General features: G+C 44.2%; 3 protein-coding genes across 4 annotated transcripts; 1 reads left to right on the top strand and 2 right to left on the bottom strand.

Moving 5' to 3' along the window:
* Positions 1-6027: 6027 nt before the first annotated feature.
* Positions 6028-6833, bottom strand: LOC117855652 (uncharacterized). Its single transcript, XM_034738036.2, has one exon. It carries the CDS (start codon positions 6632-6634, stop codon positions 6167-6169), a length of 468 nt encoding a protein of 155 aa, XP_034593927.1. The 5' UTR covers positions 6635-6833; the 3' UTR covers positions 6028-6166.
* A 2567-nt stretch (positions 6834-9400) lies between these two features.
* LOC117854597 (TSL-kinase interacting protein 1) lies at positions 9401-12807 on the bottom strand. Its single transcript, XM_034736826.2, has 8 exons — positions 12502-12807; positions 11568-11745; positions 11148-11353; positions 10797-11035; positions 10505-10706; positions 10042-10419; positions 9877-9966; positions 9401-9765 (listed from the first exon to the last, which is right to left on the bottom strand). Exons 2-8 carry the CDS (start codon positions 11677-11679, stop codon positions 9637-9639), a joined length of 1356 nt encoding a protein of 451 aa, XP_034592717.1. The 5' UTR covers positions 11680-11745; positions 12502-12807; the 3' UTR covers positions 9401-9636.
* Positions 12808-13078: 271 nt separating this feature from the next.
* Positions 13079-15678, top strand: LOC117857840 (uncharacterized). Of its 2 annotated transcripts, none has more exons than XM_034740721.2 (3): positions 13079-13392; positions 14100-14147; positions 14803-15678. In XM_034740721.2, exons 1-3 carry the CDS (start codon positions 13234-13236, stop codon positions 15175-15177), a joined length of 582 nt encoding a protein of 193 aa, XP_034596612.1. In that variant the 5' UTR covers positions 13079-13233; the 3' UTR covers positions 15178-15678. The 2 variants fall into 2 exon arrangements, with proteins under 2 accessions (XP_034596612.1, XP_034596611.1); XM_034740720.2 differs by having other exon boundaries at positions 13081-13392; positions 14100-14180.
* The last annotated feature ends 345 nt before the right edge of the window (positions 15679-16023 follow it).

Raw genomic sequence — 16023 nt, forward strand, 5'->3', positions numbered from 1 at the left:
TTTGTATTTTTAAAAATTAATATTTTAGATGAACTATCTCAAAATTTTTAAGTAAAAAAGTTGGTGAACGTAAAAAAAATGTTTGCATTTGTTGGATAAAAAAAATTGGTGCGCGTAAAAAATTGTTGAGAAATAATGTTGATAAGTGTAAAAAGTTAACAAAAAATATTGGTAATATTTTTTGTACATATTTTTTTATAAAGTGTTGATATATTTGTTATTTAAATCAACACTCAAAAAGCCATATTTCAACATTTTTATATTATTTCAACATTTTTTATTTCAACATAAAAAATGTTGAATCAATTTATATTAAATATTGAGTTTGATTTCAACTATTGTTGAATGATCATAAAAATGTTGAATTATTTTAGTTGAATGAGATTTCAACTATTGTTGAATAATATAAAAAAAATGTTGAATAAAAATGTTGAATCAGTTTACATGAGTAGATTTCAACTATCGTTGAACCAGATCAAAAAAATATTGAATAAAAATGTTGAATCAGTTTACCAAGTATTTTTTTAATCAGATTAGAAAAATATTAGAGAAAATGTTAAAATAAAATGTTGAGTTACATCTCAACTATTGTTGAATCGGATCAGAAAAATGCTGAATATTATTATATTGCTCCGTTGCGCTGCCTGCATGCACTCCTACGCTGCTGACTGTGGGTTAGCATTAACTGGATCTTGTTTGGACTTTAAAGGTAATAATCCTATCTATCTTTTGGAAGACATATAGGAGCACCCGCTGGCATTATCGTAATCTGGGAAAAAAATACTGACACCGTCTTTCAGATCTTTGTAAGTAATTTTAAGACCTCTGGATCCCATTTTTTCACGTATTCAAAATTTAAAAATCGGCATATTTTCACGCCTCGACAAAAAGGAAGCAAGTAAGCAACCACTATCAACACTGTTGTGGTAGCAGACAGAAACACTATTCGCTGACGTGTGAGCATAACTGAATACGCTGGCCGCTAGCACTGCACACTTATACCCACTGCAAGCTCAGGATAGCTGCCATCATAATCCGTTCTGTTCCCAGGTCGATCTCTTCCATGAGCTGTACCTCTCTGACTGAGGTCTTCAAAGGGAAAACCAGCTGTTTTTATTTATTTCTTTTTTTTGAAGAATAAATCTATCTGGTTGCTAATCCAACTCATTGCCGGCTTGAGGAATTTCAGATGCTATGATAAACCCAGCTCACTCCTTGCGACTGTTTCTGCCCATCAGCTTGGACTAGATGAACGAGCCAGTGCAAACTTCCGAAACATGAGTTGGAGTTGGATGGCCTACATTTTCAGAATTCTTCCGTCATCCAACCTGAGAGTGATGCACATGAACACAAATCTGCAATACGACTGGGACCTCATCCAACAATTTCAAAGTTTTTAAAACCGCACCTTTTCGATCCCTTTTGAATTTCTTTTGAACATGGCCATGAATGTGTGTAGAGCTGAAGTGGGCACTAAGCCCATCAATTACCGGTCAAGAAGAGGGCACTTTCTTCGATCAAGGAAAGGTGGGCGAGGATTAGAATACGATGGAATGGATCAGGTGGGCAGGCGGCGGCCGAATCATTGGCGATTAACGTGTTGCCCACAAGCCGGCCAGCGAGTTTAAGGTATCCAAAGGGGGCAGCGGACTCATCAGCACAAGGCTTTTCACATGATCACATGAGAGGAGATCGCACAAGACCACTCTTGCAGGCATCTGCAAGCAGCAGCAGCAAAAGCATTTCCTTGTTCATGCAAGTTGCATTTTCTTCACCGCTTTGACGACACTTCGTCAGGAGTAGCACAGCCCAAGATTCCGATCTCTCTATTAATTAGAGCAGATGAATAACTGCTAAACTGATGACCGGTATTTTTCTTTAAGAAAAACCATCGATCCAATATTTCTTTTTATAAAAAGATAAACTGATCTATCAACGAGGGCTTCTGCATTGCGCATAAGCTTCCTGGTTCCAGAAAACGGCGCGCGATACGCACCTATAGAAAGATGTTAACCTGAAACAATAATGCAATGCGAACTTATTATCTTACTATGCTCAACGATCATTCGAGCACTGTATATTTTTTCTTATAAATTCAGTAGATATAGCTAATGAATTGATGTGCAATATTAAGCTGATTCTTGATTTTGATAAAAATCTATACCTAATATTAAAGAAAGGATGTTTCTTTCAACTGTCAACCGTCGTGAACATTTTGCAAATAAGCGTTTCGTGAAATCAACCCGCAGTCTACATCGTCCCCATTTTGCACAAAAACCCCTGACCTTTCGTGAAATCAACCCGCAACCCTTGGTTGTTCCTGTCATATTTTACGAAAAGCCCCCTAAACTTTCATCGAATCAACCCGCAGTCCCCTCTCCTTTTCCTCCTCTCCCCGGTTGTAGGCGCCTGCCGGCCGCCCCACGCCCGGCTCCCTCCACACGAAGGACAGCGATGGGGAGGAGGGCCGGATGCCGTCGAGCTAGCGAGGTAAGGAGAAGGCCGGGCGGGCCGTGCCACGCGAGATCCGGCTCGACCTCGGTTGCGGGCGAGCTCGACGTAGTGGAGAAGGGGCTTCGGTGGGCGAAGGCGATCGCTGCCGCCGCCGACGGCCGCCCCACGCTCGGCTCCCTCCGTACCTCTCCATCGCACCCCTTCCTCCTCCCTCCGGTGACGGCGCCCCTTCCTCCTTGCGCGCCCCGCATCCTCGGCGACCTCTTCCACGACAGGCCGACGAGCAGCGCAGCTAGGGGCGTGCTTCCCTCGCTAGGTTAGGCAATGAGTGGCGTGGCGAGGTCGCACGAGCAGCCACCAGAGCCGTGCGGCGGCGGCTCCGACGTGGGCCGCGGGTGGAGGAGCCAGGGGAGAAGAAAGAATCAAGTTTTGGGGAGAAATTGCAGTGGCGCCGGAGAGGATGGCCATCTGCAACTGTCTTGTTTCGATTGGGAAGGGCAGAGAAGGGAGAGGAGCTGATAGCACTTGCGGCTGCAGCTGATTGCTGCTACCTGTCAGAGGACTCCCGCGCGGCTGCGCCACCTGCTCGCCCGCCACGGTCGTCCGCGCTAGAGCTGCCTCAGCCGCACTGCCGGCCTGTACGAACCAACCTCCAATGGAAACCAATCTGAGAGAGGGAGCAGCTCGTCGTCATCGCCGGTTGTCGGCCGCAAGCTTCCGAATTTGGACGAATAAATCGGAGGTGGCGGAATGAGCGGGTGAGGTCTGGAAAGGAATGAGTGGTGAGGAAGAAATGCGACGCAGGGGGAGGATAAGGTTTGCAGAGGCCGAGATGGGGCCGTGAGGAACAAACGTGCTGCTTCGGGGGGATAAGATTGTACCTTGTGTGTGATATATCCATAAGATGATAAATGAGTATACGGCCGTGCAGTCCGAAAAAAAGCTGGTTAGTTAGGGATGTTTGGTTTCAGGCATAAATGAACGCTAATTCACGAGACGAATATATTAAGCCTGATTAATTCATGATTGACCGCTCAGAGCTGTGCCCGTCCCCGCTTCCGTCGGTTCCATGTGTGGGTCCTACGTAATAAACAGATGGCATATATTACTATACTTGCAAAGAGAGGACTACTAGGAACAACGCACCAACATATTGTGAAGCGAAGCCAACATATTAGGAACAAGCGAATAATAACATGAGAGAAGTAAGAATCCGTAGCAACGCACGGGTATTTTTGCTAGTATAAAATAAAATTAGCAATGAAGGAATAATTCAATCATATTTTATTTTACGAGTTTATGACTTGAAAGCAAAGTTTTAAAAGTAGTAGGGCTACCACATAGTATACAAGTTTAGTTATTATTTTATACATTAGGAAAAAATTAAATATATTTTATACTTTTCACACAATATAACTGCAAATAATAGAAAAAATCCGTCATTGATATTTAAAAAAACATCAGGATCCACTCAATAGTACCACGGATCCCACCTAAATAGTGCATGGGTTCCACGTGGATCCTACCTAAATAATGCGTGGGTCCCATGTGGGCCAAGGATGGATGAGCAGGCTCCGAACCTAGGAGTTCTAGTATGTGTATATAGATTTGCATGAAGCTTGAAGGGACAATTGGAAAGGATCTTTCACCATTTCTCTTCTCGGCAGATAAGAAAAGTTCAACAAAACCTAAAGTTCGCATGGTCTTAAAATATGGTTCCTTTTTTCTGAATCAATCTGGCTGATAACAATGTGGCCCTAAGCTAGTTGATGAAAAGCAAAAATGGGTGAAGAAAGTTGGAAACGCCATGGATCTTTCGTAGGCAATCATGGATGGCGCCGCGCTGATTGCTGATGCACGCGATCAAACATTCAACAGAGGACACCCCCTGGCTCCCATGTGACAGCCGCCTGATGACCACCTGCTAAACTAATCCCAGATCGTCGTCTTCCCCAATCGATTTCCTTGTAGTGACGCAGAGATGCATGGGCAGACGCATGGTCACATGCACACCAGTGTGGCACAGGTACTTGCAATGCAACTCCATCATGGCAAAAGCTAGTAGCCAGTAGCCATTGACATGGCTGGTAGCTCTGCGTGCACTTTGCTACTAGCTTCCTAGCAAGTTCTGTTTTGGCCTGGTTCTAGTTGTCATCTCTCATCTAAAGACAAAATAAGGAGGAGGTACACATAGATGTTAGCTAATTGATTTCAACACAAGTTATTTTTAACAGATGAACGACATGTTTCCCGTTACTAGTCTCGAATACTGTAGCTGGACTTACATTATGCAAGATGTCTTCGTATATGTCGGGATCGACAATTCGGAACTGTGCAGTGAATCACTGTGCAAATACATGCATGCTTCTTGTTCCTGTTTGGTTCACTGTATCTGTATAGAGTTCATTGTGCTGTCGAAGGCAGCAACAGATTTGAGGTTAGAACAGAGGGTCGACAGAGGAGGGATCCAATGAACCTGCAAATATAATATTATATTGGATCAGGATCAGTGTAAAGAGTTAACTGAAAATGCATCAACTCAAAGCTGCAGATGTTAGAACTTGAGATATCCTCACTCCTGGTTAAGATGCCCAATAACTGGCAATGCAAGATGGTGCCAGTTTGTGGGGATAAAATATGTTGTCCAACAGTTAGCTTGCTCAATGCATGAATCCACCACTTGCCTTAAACAAAAGACAGGTATAGAACAATTGCACGAAGATGAAGTGCCTACGAAAAGAATGCTGAAAGATTCCTTCTTGTTGCGTTGCGTATGTCTTTTTAAGATGATGGGCACACCAAGATTGCTTCTTCTAGAATATAGGCTGTGACCTCTCGCTGTCAAGGAGAGAGGGACAATTGGTTAAGCAGCAACAATGGCGTGATGCTAGCCTCACATCACGTCACGTCTCATGCGGATGAGTTTGGACACATGGATTTTTCTCAACGAGATTACATTTGGGTGAAAACACTTTCCTGTCCCTTCTGCAATTTTTTCCACTCTACGCTGCGAAAATGGGAGCTACACATCGCTCTTGATTTGAAGGTGATGGCGTGTGGGGTTTTCCCTGAAAATGGTCAAATTCTGGCAGCATCTTTTTATGAGATTCTTAGTATGGTCAAATTTGCAAGCGTTTGGTGCATTGAAAAAGGGGCAAACGGGGGGCAGAGCAGACTCCGATCAACTTCACATGCAACGACAACATCGCCTAATGTCCAAGAAATATGTTTGACCAAGCAAGTTTAGAATACTATGCAATTGGATTAGCAAGTATATACTAGTATATAGGTACTTTGAATTTGTGATCTTTTGGATCTTATCCCAAAAGATCCCTAAAACTGACAACCAGTTTCTGGTAACCTTCAGTAACAAAATGATCTTTTCAAGATTCTTCTGAAACGAACTTAACTATCATTCACATGTTTGGTTATCAAATCCTGGGGTTGTGAAACCTATTCACATGTTTTCTGTGATTTTGCTGTGTCCATAAATGCGTGCCATTGGGTGGTTTTTAATAAATGGAAAAGTACAAAATTTGGCCAAAATCGATGAAAATTTGTTGGAGAAATCGATGGCACGAAAAAACTGACTGCATATACAGATGGGATCGATGCTTCTGTTTTCACAATTTACGGCTCCAAAATTGTCAAAGACGAAAGAGAAAAGAAAAAATCGAGCCGCCGGCGACCGGCCGGCGGTTTGATAAAGCCTCTACACGGCGACCCTCTGCAGCACCCTGGAGGGGACGGCGAAGCGCGCGGAGAAGGATCGCGAGAGGTTCTCTGGCTCCACCCACGCCGCGCCGTCGTCGAAGTTCTGCGCGTAGCTGTACGCGTCGTAGGGCTCCCGGTGCGGCGGCGCCGCCGCCGGCACGCAGCCGGTGGTGCAGAGCAGGATCCGCTTCTTCTCCCGCATGATGCGGCGCCACAGGCCCCTCAGCCTCGCGCGCGCGGACAGCCGCTGGGTCCCGGCGGGGTAGTGCCCGTCGACCTTGTCGTACGCGGCGGCGCCGCCGCCGGAGGAGGAGTGGAAGATGTCGTCGTAGTAGTAGTAGTCGTCGCCGTCAAGGTCGAAGCCGCCGCGGACGAAACCCCGGCGGGAGATGGAGGGGGCGCAGGAGCAGGAGGCCTGGCGCTGGAACCGCGGGCTGTAGCCGCCGCCGCCGCCGCCGCCGTCCATGGCGAGGGAAGTGGTTGGGGGGAGGAGAGATTGCTGTGGGGAACTGGGAAGGGAAGCGGGAGGGGGAGTGGCCGCGCCGCCCGCGCTCGCCGTGCGTATATATGGGAAGAGGGAGACTGGTGTGGACGGTGGGTGGTTTTTGGGATCAAGATGGAATTTTTATTAGGGCTCCTTAATTATGCGTTGACTAATTTCTTCATCCTAGACTGATTACAATTTACCTGTGGATCCATTATTTCATTTCGCTTGTCATTCAAACAATTCACAGGCTATGCATATTTGTGTGCAAATGTAAGACTTCAAATTACAGCTAGCAAATTATCTTTGCTCTCTACGTGAAGTATTTGATCATTTTTTTTATAGCATAGTTGCTAAGTACCCTTTGGAGATATACTCCTTACAGTTGGCTAATCAATGTCTTCTCAGTATGAAATCTTCTTGTTTATACTTAGTCTCTAAGATAAGATACAGCTACACGCGTTATATCTATAATTTCAAATGTTTCTTCAGTCAAAAAGATTTTAAGGTATGCTTTGCATGGGTATAAATCCGAATACAAAAAACGTTGGATCCAATTTTAAATTGGCTGTCTAAAGTTGCAACAAGCGCACAAAATCAAACTATCTTGCGTGGTTTATTCTGAAGACTTGTTTCCTACTCTATATGCTTTTGGACGTCACCTTTTAGAAAAATCAAAGCACCAAATAAGAAAATTTGTTCACACGGAAATATAGCTATTCTTTTCGAGCCGAATATGCGTTCACATAGAAGTTTTTTAGTGGAATTTATCATGCACACTTCAATTTGTGGAGTAAACAAACCAAAGAATTTCAGTTGTGAGGTAAAGACTAAGCTTAAGTTGATAAAAGAAAAGCATGTTTAATGTGAGTTTATTTGGACTATCTCCTCACGTTATATATAATTCTTTCAATTTTTCGTCTTCTATTAAAAATAACAATAGATGTGCAGTAAGATGATAGCATCAAACTCGAAATAAAAAAAAGTAGAACGAGTATGTGACAATTGAAAAACAGTCTCTAGCCACAAGACGTAGGTGTGACATTTGTTAGTGTCTGTACTCTGTAGGCAAGAAATTAACTCCATGCAGCTTCTTACCTAACATGTTACTATGTTAGTACTAGGCTAAACTTTTCCACGAAAAGAACACAGCACATTTTGGCGCATGCTCAGTCTAGATTGGCGGTTTGTCTTGACGCCAATTGCTCATCATTACCCATTGAGTACTGGATTACTTTGATATCAAGAGATTGATCATTTCATGATTGCCAGCTACCTCCAAATCCAGTTGTACCCAATGTACTTTTTGCTCATAAAAATCCTCATTCTTGAACACACATGCTTGTTCTATGTGGTGGCCGTTCTCCTCTGTATGTATCTTCAGCCATTCTATTTGCCAGTCCATTATACTACTCCATACTAATCCTTCTCCTGCCAAGTGGTGAAGCAGCATTAAGGCTTAAAGCCTTCAGTTAGGCCTACCGTTTGGCAGGTCCAGCTTAGCCAATCATGGATTTAATTGGAGGGTCAAATTGATTAGACCCTGTTAATTAAATCATTGCCACTGCTGTTTCACCAGACAGAAATAGGGTACCATTGCAGTTGCATCAGCTTGCTTTATTATGAAAACGAAACGAGCTAGACTGGACACATACGTAGGATGTAATATGTACTAGCACGTCGTCTGGGTTTATGAATGGCAGGTGAGAGCGAGGGAGACGGCAGTTACGGGTTCCTGTCACTATAATTCTCGATCACTTTTAAATTCCGGGGAAGTTTGGTTTGGTGAATCACATCAAATGTTTATTTTACCTTAAAAAACGAACAAATGATGAATCCTATCAAGGTTGCTTGAATCAATTTTTTTTAAAAAAGAAGTGCTTGTCAATTTGGGGTGGCATCGTTGATGGATGAGTATGATCGGGTGACACCAGAAAAGAAAAGAATAGCGGCTGCTGTTCAGACTCTTCAGAGCGCCGAATTTGACTAGTGGCAGAAGCATGTGTTCCCTGCGTCGCATGCAGATCTCCAGGCAACTTGGCAACTTGCAACGAGCCTCTCTCTATCTCTGAAGCTGATTCTGTGTGCGTATTCAATTAGGGGGAGGATCTGAAATCTGATGGGTCAAACGAAGCAGGCCAAATTCGTGAGCGTAGCAACTTGCAACCGAAACATTTTCAAACTTGCTTGACTCGAGATTGCTGGAGTGGAGCCGAGTCATGCCATTTGCTTTCACAAGAGAGGCGGGGAGAAAGGTGGGCGAATTCATGATGGATGGCTGTTCAGACCTCTCTGTCCCAAGAACTGCTCCCAATCAGGTCAGGCCACAAGGGTCAAGGACTCGAGGGTGAACGGCTCAACTGGTAGACAAACTTCAGTTGGAAATTGCTTCTAAAACGAACGTGCAATGTTCAGCAATGCTCACAGACACCCAACAAAGCAGCGAGATCGAAATACTATCTTCTTTGAAAATATCCGAAGAATAGATTAATCAAACAGGCTAGGCCCTCACCCTCAGGCAGGAAGTTGCTGAAATGGTAAGCTCGAGTCCTCAACTTTGAGCGTGTTTTGGTTAGTTCTTTGTCTCTTTGACTGAAAAGGGAGTAACAAGCATATGCAACCCGCCAACCCCTAGCAATTGACATTTCAGAGAAGTAGCCAGATTACCACTTGTTATTGCACTAATGCCTCAGATGATCAATGCTCCCAATGGCAGGTGTGTACTTGACAAAGAGCAAGGTGTGATGATTGATGAAAATGACAAGAGCCAAGACAAATAGATTATTGACAACTTCAAAATATATATTTCTTCCAAGTATCAAAGTAGAAATAAGTAAAATGTTTACATGACTAAGATGGGCAATTTATCTACATAAGCCGCTTCAGCAAGACCAAAATAATTAGTTCTCTCAATGAAACAGAAACCCAGTTGACCTATACCTTCACCTTGGCCATACAATTAACCCTGCGTCCTTGTCTGAGATTTAGGAAACAGAGAAGTTCTGGAATGCATCCAGGCTGTTTGCGAGTAAGCCGCTGAGCCCTAAACTGTCAGTTCCAATCAAGAATCCAGAGAAAGATGATCCATGTTCTGGGTCACCAGTGGACTCATGCTGAAAGTAAATAGGTCACAATATATATAAGAATCACATCAGCAGTCAAAGGATCAAAGAAGCTCATCACGTCAAGTATAACAATGCTTGCTAGGGATCTAGGATCTTTACCACTGAGGTCTCTGGCTTTGCATTAAGATCACTGCCCAATACTGATGGCTCAGTGCTTGCTTCCCTTTCTTTACCATTAGTAGAGCATTGCTGAAGAAACAAAGGCTGATAAGCAACACATAAAGTTTTTTTTTTTAAAAAAAGACAACATTATGAGAACTATACCTGATCATCATCTGTGCCAGTTTCTGGAATTGCACCCAAGACAGAAGAGGTCATAGCAGCACCACCGTTGCCAGGAATTGAACTTGATACCCTTCTCGAAGCTTGATTCTGGAAGGCAAATGCGTGGCAAGTGTCTTCAGCTTCCCAAAGGGATGGATTTGACACCCTTGGCTGGCTACTAGCTTGCTGGCAGGCAATCAGAGAAGCAATAGCAGCATCAAATGAATCACATGTAGCAGGGATCTGAATACTTGGGTTATTTTGTGAAGGCAATTGCTTGCTGTCTTGAGAAGGTGTAGCTTCAGATAACAGCGCACCAAAGCTTATATTGGATATGGAGTCAAGCCATGAAAGTGGTGCCACTTTGCTTTGATTATCCTGTTTTGGAATCATGTACAAAATATCAGAATTCAAGCAAAGATACTACTAATGTTGCAACAAACACATAACATCTGATACTCACCACCTGTTGCACTGCATTTGTGTTATCCACAATGGATGGAGTCACAAAGTTACTAGGAAATTCACTCAAACCAGTCATATGTTTCTCTTCAGTGAAAACAAGATCCGGAGCCTTGACACCAATAGTCTTGTCTGCAGACTGCACTGATGCCAAAGATGGTCCACTGCTTTGTTGCTTCAGATTGGGCCCAAACCAACCATACCTTCATAATAAAATGTAATATTAAAAAGTCAGTTTTATAATTAATGCGCATGGACAGAAAAAAAACTTTTTTATGGAAAACAAACTGAACCTTAAGCGAAATGTTGAAGGGCTGCCAACTGCAACATGCACATCAGCAGCTGTGCAAGAATCCTTAAGCGTCCATTTTGCACTGCTAGCTATGATATCCACTCTAGTACCATTAGGGAAGAGCATGAGCTCGCCTTTTGCACACTGAGAATTACCCCACTTTGTGTTCAGATGCTGTACAACTGAGGATATCTTCTTTCGAGGAGCCAAAATCAATTCCAGATAAGGGTTGTGTTTTTCCTGTCAAATTGAATGAAGCAATAAGCCATGCAAATACAAGAGAGAAAACCTTCAAACAAGAAGATTGCATACAGTGCTTATATGAAGCTCTTGCAGAACCTGAGGAACTCACTTGCTGCATGATCTTTTGAATGTTCTCATCTATCGGGAAAAGTTGGAGCTTGATCTTTCCAGAGTGATTAGGTGGCCGAGCAGAAAACTTCTTAGAATCACTGGATGGTGATTCCATAAGACCGCCAGTTGTTAATGCTATCTTGCTTTCAGTATATGATTCAGGTGAGAAACCTGCACCCTTTCTGCGTTTAGCAGCAATATTGCCTGAAAATGATGTCCTCGGTAAGCTTCAAAACTCAAAAATATCCTTCTGACATATTATCAGCAACTTAACAGGTTATGCAAATGTTTCAGTTTAACTGCGCCTACCAAGAAGCACTTACTTTCATACTTCAACTTTAGTCTACGTTCAATTATAATTTCATTGTATAACTAGATATCCAGAGAGGGCAGGAAACTGATAATGCCAACATATTACCTGATGATTTGTTGATATGTGCACCAGCTTTCAGGCTTGGCAACTTATTGCAAGTAGATTTGGTATTTGCTCCTGTTTCAGGAGCATTACATCGATGCTTATGAGCTTTCATTGTTTTCCAATACTCAGCAGCAGCTATCCAATTTAATATTCCTCTTGAAAAAGTTAGACACTTGTCCTGCAGATAGCAAGTTGAACGATCATTTAGCTAGCCCAATTGAGTTTCATTTGGTTCATTTAATGGCTTAGACTTCATGGTCAGAAGAGGAGCCTTTTCACTAAGAGGCCAGATTAGGCTGGCTATCTCAAATAAGAAAATAGATCATCAACGCAGCACTGAACAAACTAAAATCCAAACAGCAGAAAGTGATTTCTACCTGATTTTATGAAAAACACCAGTAGTCCGTAAACAAGTATCAGCTTGTTGGAGTGCAACACTTATAGGTCACACTGTAATGAAATATTTTATTATCTATTGCGACAGAACGAAAATGCAGACTCCCTACAGTACCAAGATTCGAGATAACTGTTTAACACAACTTCTGAATTTTCATGCACAAAACGAAGCAATTCGTCAGAAATTATGATTTCTAACAAACAAAATCTTCCATGCACCATGGCATTCGTCGGATACGTTCTACAGTACAAGAGATTTTCCCACAATTCGACTACACTAAGAAATTGCTTCATTTCTGGATTAAGAAAAACAGGCGAAGGGAAAAGGAATGAACGTGAAACCTGATTCCTTCCCCAGTCCAAAGCATGAGAGCACAAATTCGCCAGTCAAAACCTAAACCTAACTGTCCTGATCCCCAAACTCTACTCAGCACCGGCAATTCAGAGCCCCGAAATCACACGAATCACGCGGGTCCTCACCGCACGAACCCGGCGCCCGCACAATCGCAACATCTCGAGGGGGGCAGAAGAGGCATACCTGAGATCGAAACCCTAGATCTCGCCGCCCCGAGCACAAAGTGGCGAAACCCTAGCTCCGCCCGACGAGGCCCCGCCGGAGCGTCGGGCTCCGCAGAGGAAGACGCGGAGGCCACTGGCCCAGAGCGGCGCCGGAGACGAGCCCCGCGGAAGGCCCCTTACCGCCGGCGGCAGGGCGCCGAAGGCTCCAGCGAGGCTGCGCCGGCGCGGGCGCGCGGACGGAATGGGAGGAGGAGGCGAGCCCGCGCGAGAGAGGGAGACGGCGAAATTTTCAGGGGAAATTTTTGAACACTGGTGGCCTCGCTTGCCGCCTCCACTCGACCACTTCCTTATCAGCGCCAACTTCTTCTTGTTGTATTCGGACACGTAGGAATGTGTCTCTCTGTACGCGTAGAGGCGTGCTGGGCCGGGACTCTCTACGAAGTCGGTATGCGGGCCCATTAATTAAATCAGCGGTATACTGGGCCCAGAGAGAGTGTACCCCAAGCCCATTTCTCAGCTTTGGACTCGTGTAAATCGTGCCCACGTGGCGGCTTGGCGCTTTGCCCTCTTCCCCGCCGGCGCGGTGCACCAACACCCGGTCCACGGAGGTGGCGTGGAGCAGCGCCACTTGCAATTGTTGCGACACCATCGCCACACCTCTCCGCTTCGCACGCGATTGCTCCCCCGCCTCCCTGCCCGTCGCCGTTGCCGCCGCCTTCTCTCCGGCTCAGGGGGTGGGGGAGAGCCTTAGATGGCGGCGAACGCGGCGAAGAAGAGGAGGCCGGAGGAAGAGGTGGAGGAGGAGATGCACCTGGCGTTCCGGGGCGCCGCGAACGCGCTGTCCCAGGTGTACACGCATGCCGTGGCGCACCAGAAGGCGTCCTTCCTCGCGGGCGAGCGCCGGGCCATGGTGCGTTCCCCTCAGTCCTCGCTTGGAGAATCCCCCCTCTGATCGGTGGTCTGCATCGCGCGGAAACTGCGATCTTGGCGCGAGTTCTTCGGGCGGGTTGGGATCAGATTACGAGGAGGGTAGGGGGAGATGAGATCTTTGTTCGAGTTCTTTAGAGTTTTGATTGTAGCATATGATGGGGAATTTGTTGATTTTGCTGAATTTTAGCGGAGAATTCAGTATGGGATTGTGGAATGTGAGCGAAACGTGCTGGCTGTTTGTCAGGTTTACATGCTGCAGTTGATTAATAACATGATGCTCTGTTAATCTGCAAAGAAGAAGGGTTTATTGCGCAATAGTTTTGGATAGTGTTAAATTCCGAATTATGAGTAGGTTGCTCTCACCAATTTTTTCGGCGATATCTGCATAACAAGGAGGCAATTTGGTGGGACAGAGTAGGTGCCGATCTTTGGATGGTGAGGGCAGCGTCGGGGAAATGCCATAAATTGATGATACATTTTTGCTATTAGGGTTCTGAAATTGGTTAGAACACAGGGTAATCGAGGCATAATTGTGGGCTGCTTGCCTTGGAAGAAAAATGGCTACTGTGTTCTAGGGATGCTCTGTCTGAGACTTCTGATTGTCATGAAGAAGCTTGTCCATTTCTATTCTTCAACTTAACCACAGCTATCATTGATTAACCAGTTCTCTTCATGGATCTTTGACAGGAAAATGTCTATCGATGGTTGTCCAGTCAGCATGAAGAAGCTTCAGAGGTGCCTGTTGCTGCTGTACTTACATACTTGCAGGTTATATGAATAACTTGTCTGGCAATTTTCCTAACACTTGTTATCCTTACCGACACATAATATGGAGGGAGTATTATGTGTTGAGAGACTGGTTCGTTGTCACTGTTTTTCACTTTCGGTTTATGACCTGATGCTAGTAATAACAGTTGAACTTGGTAGAACTTAAAAAAGTTAAAACATGTGCATAGCACAGGAGTTATTAGGACATTAATTAGCAAGAATATTCTGACTCTAGTAAGCCTGAAGAATATAATCGTACAGTAAATGTGACTGTCCAAAGACATGATTCTAGCACATCTTCTACAACAGTGTTGCTCGGATCTTTCTGTGCCTTGTTAAGCTCCACAAGTGTTGCTGAGAGTAAACTATGAAACTGTTGCAAAATAATTTTACAACTTATATGTAAGCTTAATGCTGACCATCACTGAGACTCATGTATCTATACACCAAAAAACTATTTTCTGTCAAATGTAATTTTAAAGCCGTTGCCTGTTGGTATTGAAACCGTCTCTTCCTTGAGACCTCTTAACAGATAGAATTGTTCCCTTTTTATGTGTTGTTGCTGCTGCTTTGGCAGTATCCATATGCCCCAAGTCCTTGATGCTTTCTCTTCTTTACACAGAATGAGATTGAGCACCGCACAGAGGAAACCCTTGCATCTCCACAACATCCAGGCCCACAGCCAGCATGTAACTTTCCTGCTGCAAATGATCACTGCAATCCCTTCTCATTTGGAAACATAGCTGCTGCACTTGACTCTCGGATGGATGAAACTGACCAGACAAGAAATGCTGGCATCTCAAATGCTCTTCCCTGCCCTTTACAGCAAAATTTCCACTCGAATCATTTGAGTCAGTCTTCAGGGTATTGTCCCATGAACTCATTGCCCAATGGAAATGGGCCACAGAACAACCATTTATCCGAAAATCAGGACTTCGTGCATTACAATTCGATTGATGCCGCCGTGGATATGCATTATGATGGTCAATGGAGGTGAGAACCATATGAAGATTTGATAGTTGTTTATATCGGTCCATTCAAGTCTTCAAGGTCTGATCTTCATTGGCTGGAGCCTTCAAAATCTTATATTTATTGGCTGAGGGAGCCCCATCGGTTTGTGATGATTTGGTTGTCATCTATGACTCGGTTGCCACCAGTGATGCGTCTTCGTGCAAAGCTCCTGAAAACAGAATTACAAAATTGTAGGCATTATCAACCCTTTCTGACAGAATGTACATGACAAAAATCCTCTTTTGAGGACAAATATGTTGACTGCCAGATTGGAAGCAGCATAGTGGTTCGTTACTGCCGCCTTCGGTGTAAGACGGTTCTTTTTGTACCAAGTGCAAAAGCTCTAACAAGGAGAGGTGCAAAGTCATGTTTTGGTTATGAGTAGTTTAGGTGATGGTTTGTTGTTTACGAATCTACTTGCAGCATCCTGTGTAAACTGCATTTGTGCAGGAGCATTGTTTCATCAAAAAAAAAAAATTCTACTTTATGAATGTGACCATAAAGTCGTCTACCCTTTTTTTCAAAGAGATATTGAAGTTTAGAAACGCAAACATATTTGAATGAGCATTCTCGGGAACACGGAGCACTTGTTGTAAATGAACTTCCGAATTCTCGCACAGCAAAGATTGGTCATGGTTCCTGTGTTCTTGCATGATTCCCATTTTCTCTGACAGGTTACTCAGAGCAGCTACTTTGATTATGCTTGGACTCAACCAACAGCTAGGACTCAACCACCGAGATCTGAATCTTTTCATACCGTGTGATACAAGGAAAGTGTGAACGCCACAAGCTGCTGGATCGGTTTTTCGTGAATTTAGCGGATGATCAGGTC

Source organism: Setaria viridis, chromosome 5 (assembly GCF_005286985.2).
Source record: "Setaria viridis chromosome 5, Setaria_viridis_v4.0, whole genome shotgun sequence".
Taxonomy (NCBI): domain Eukaryota; kingdom Viridiplantae; phylum Streptophyta; class Magnoliopsida; order Poales; family Poaceae; genus Setaria; species Setaria viridis.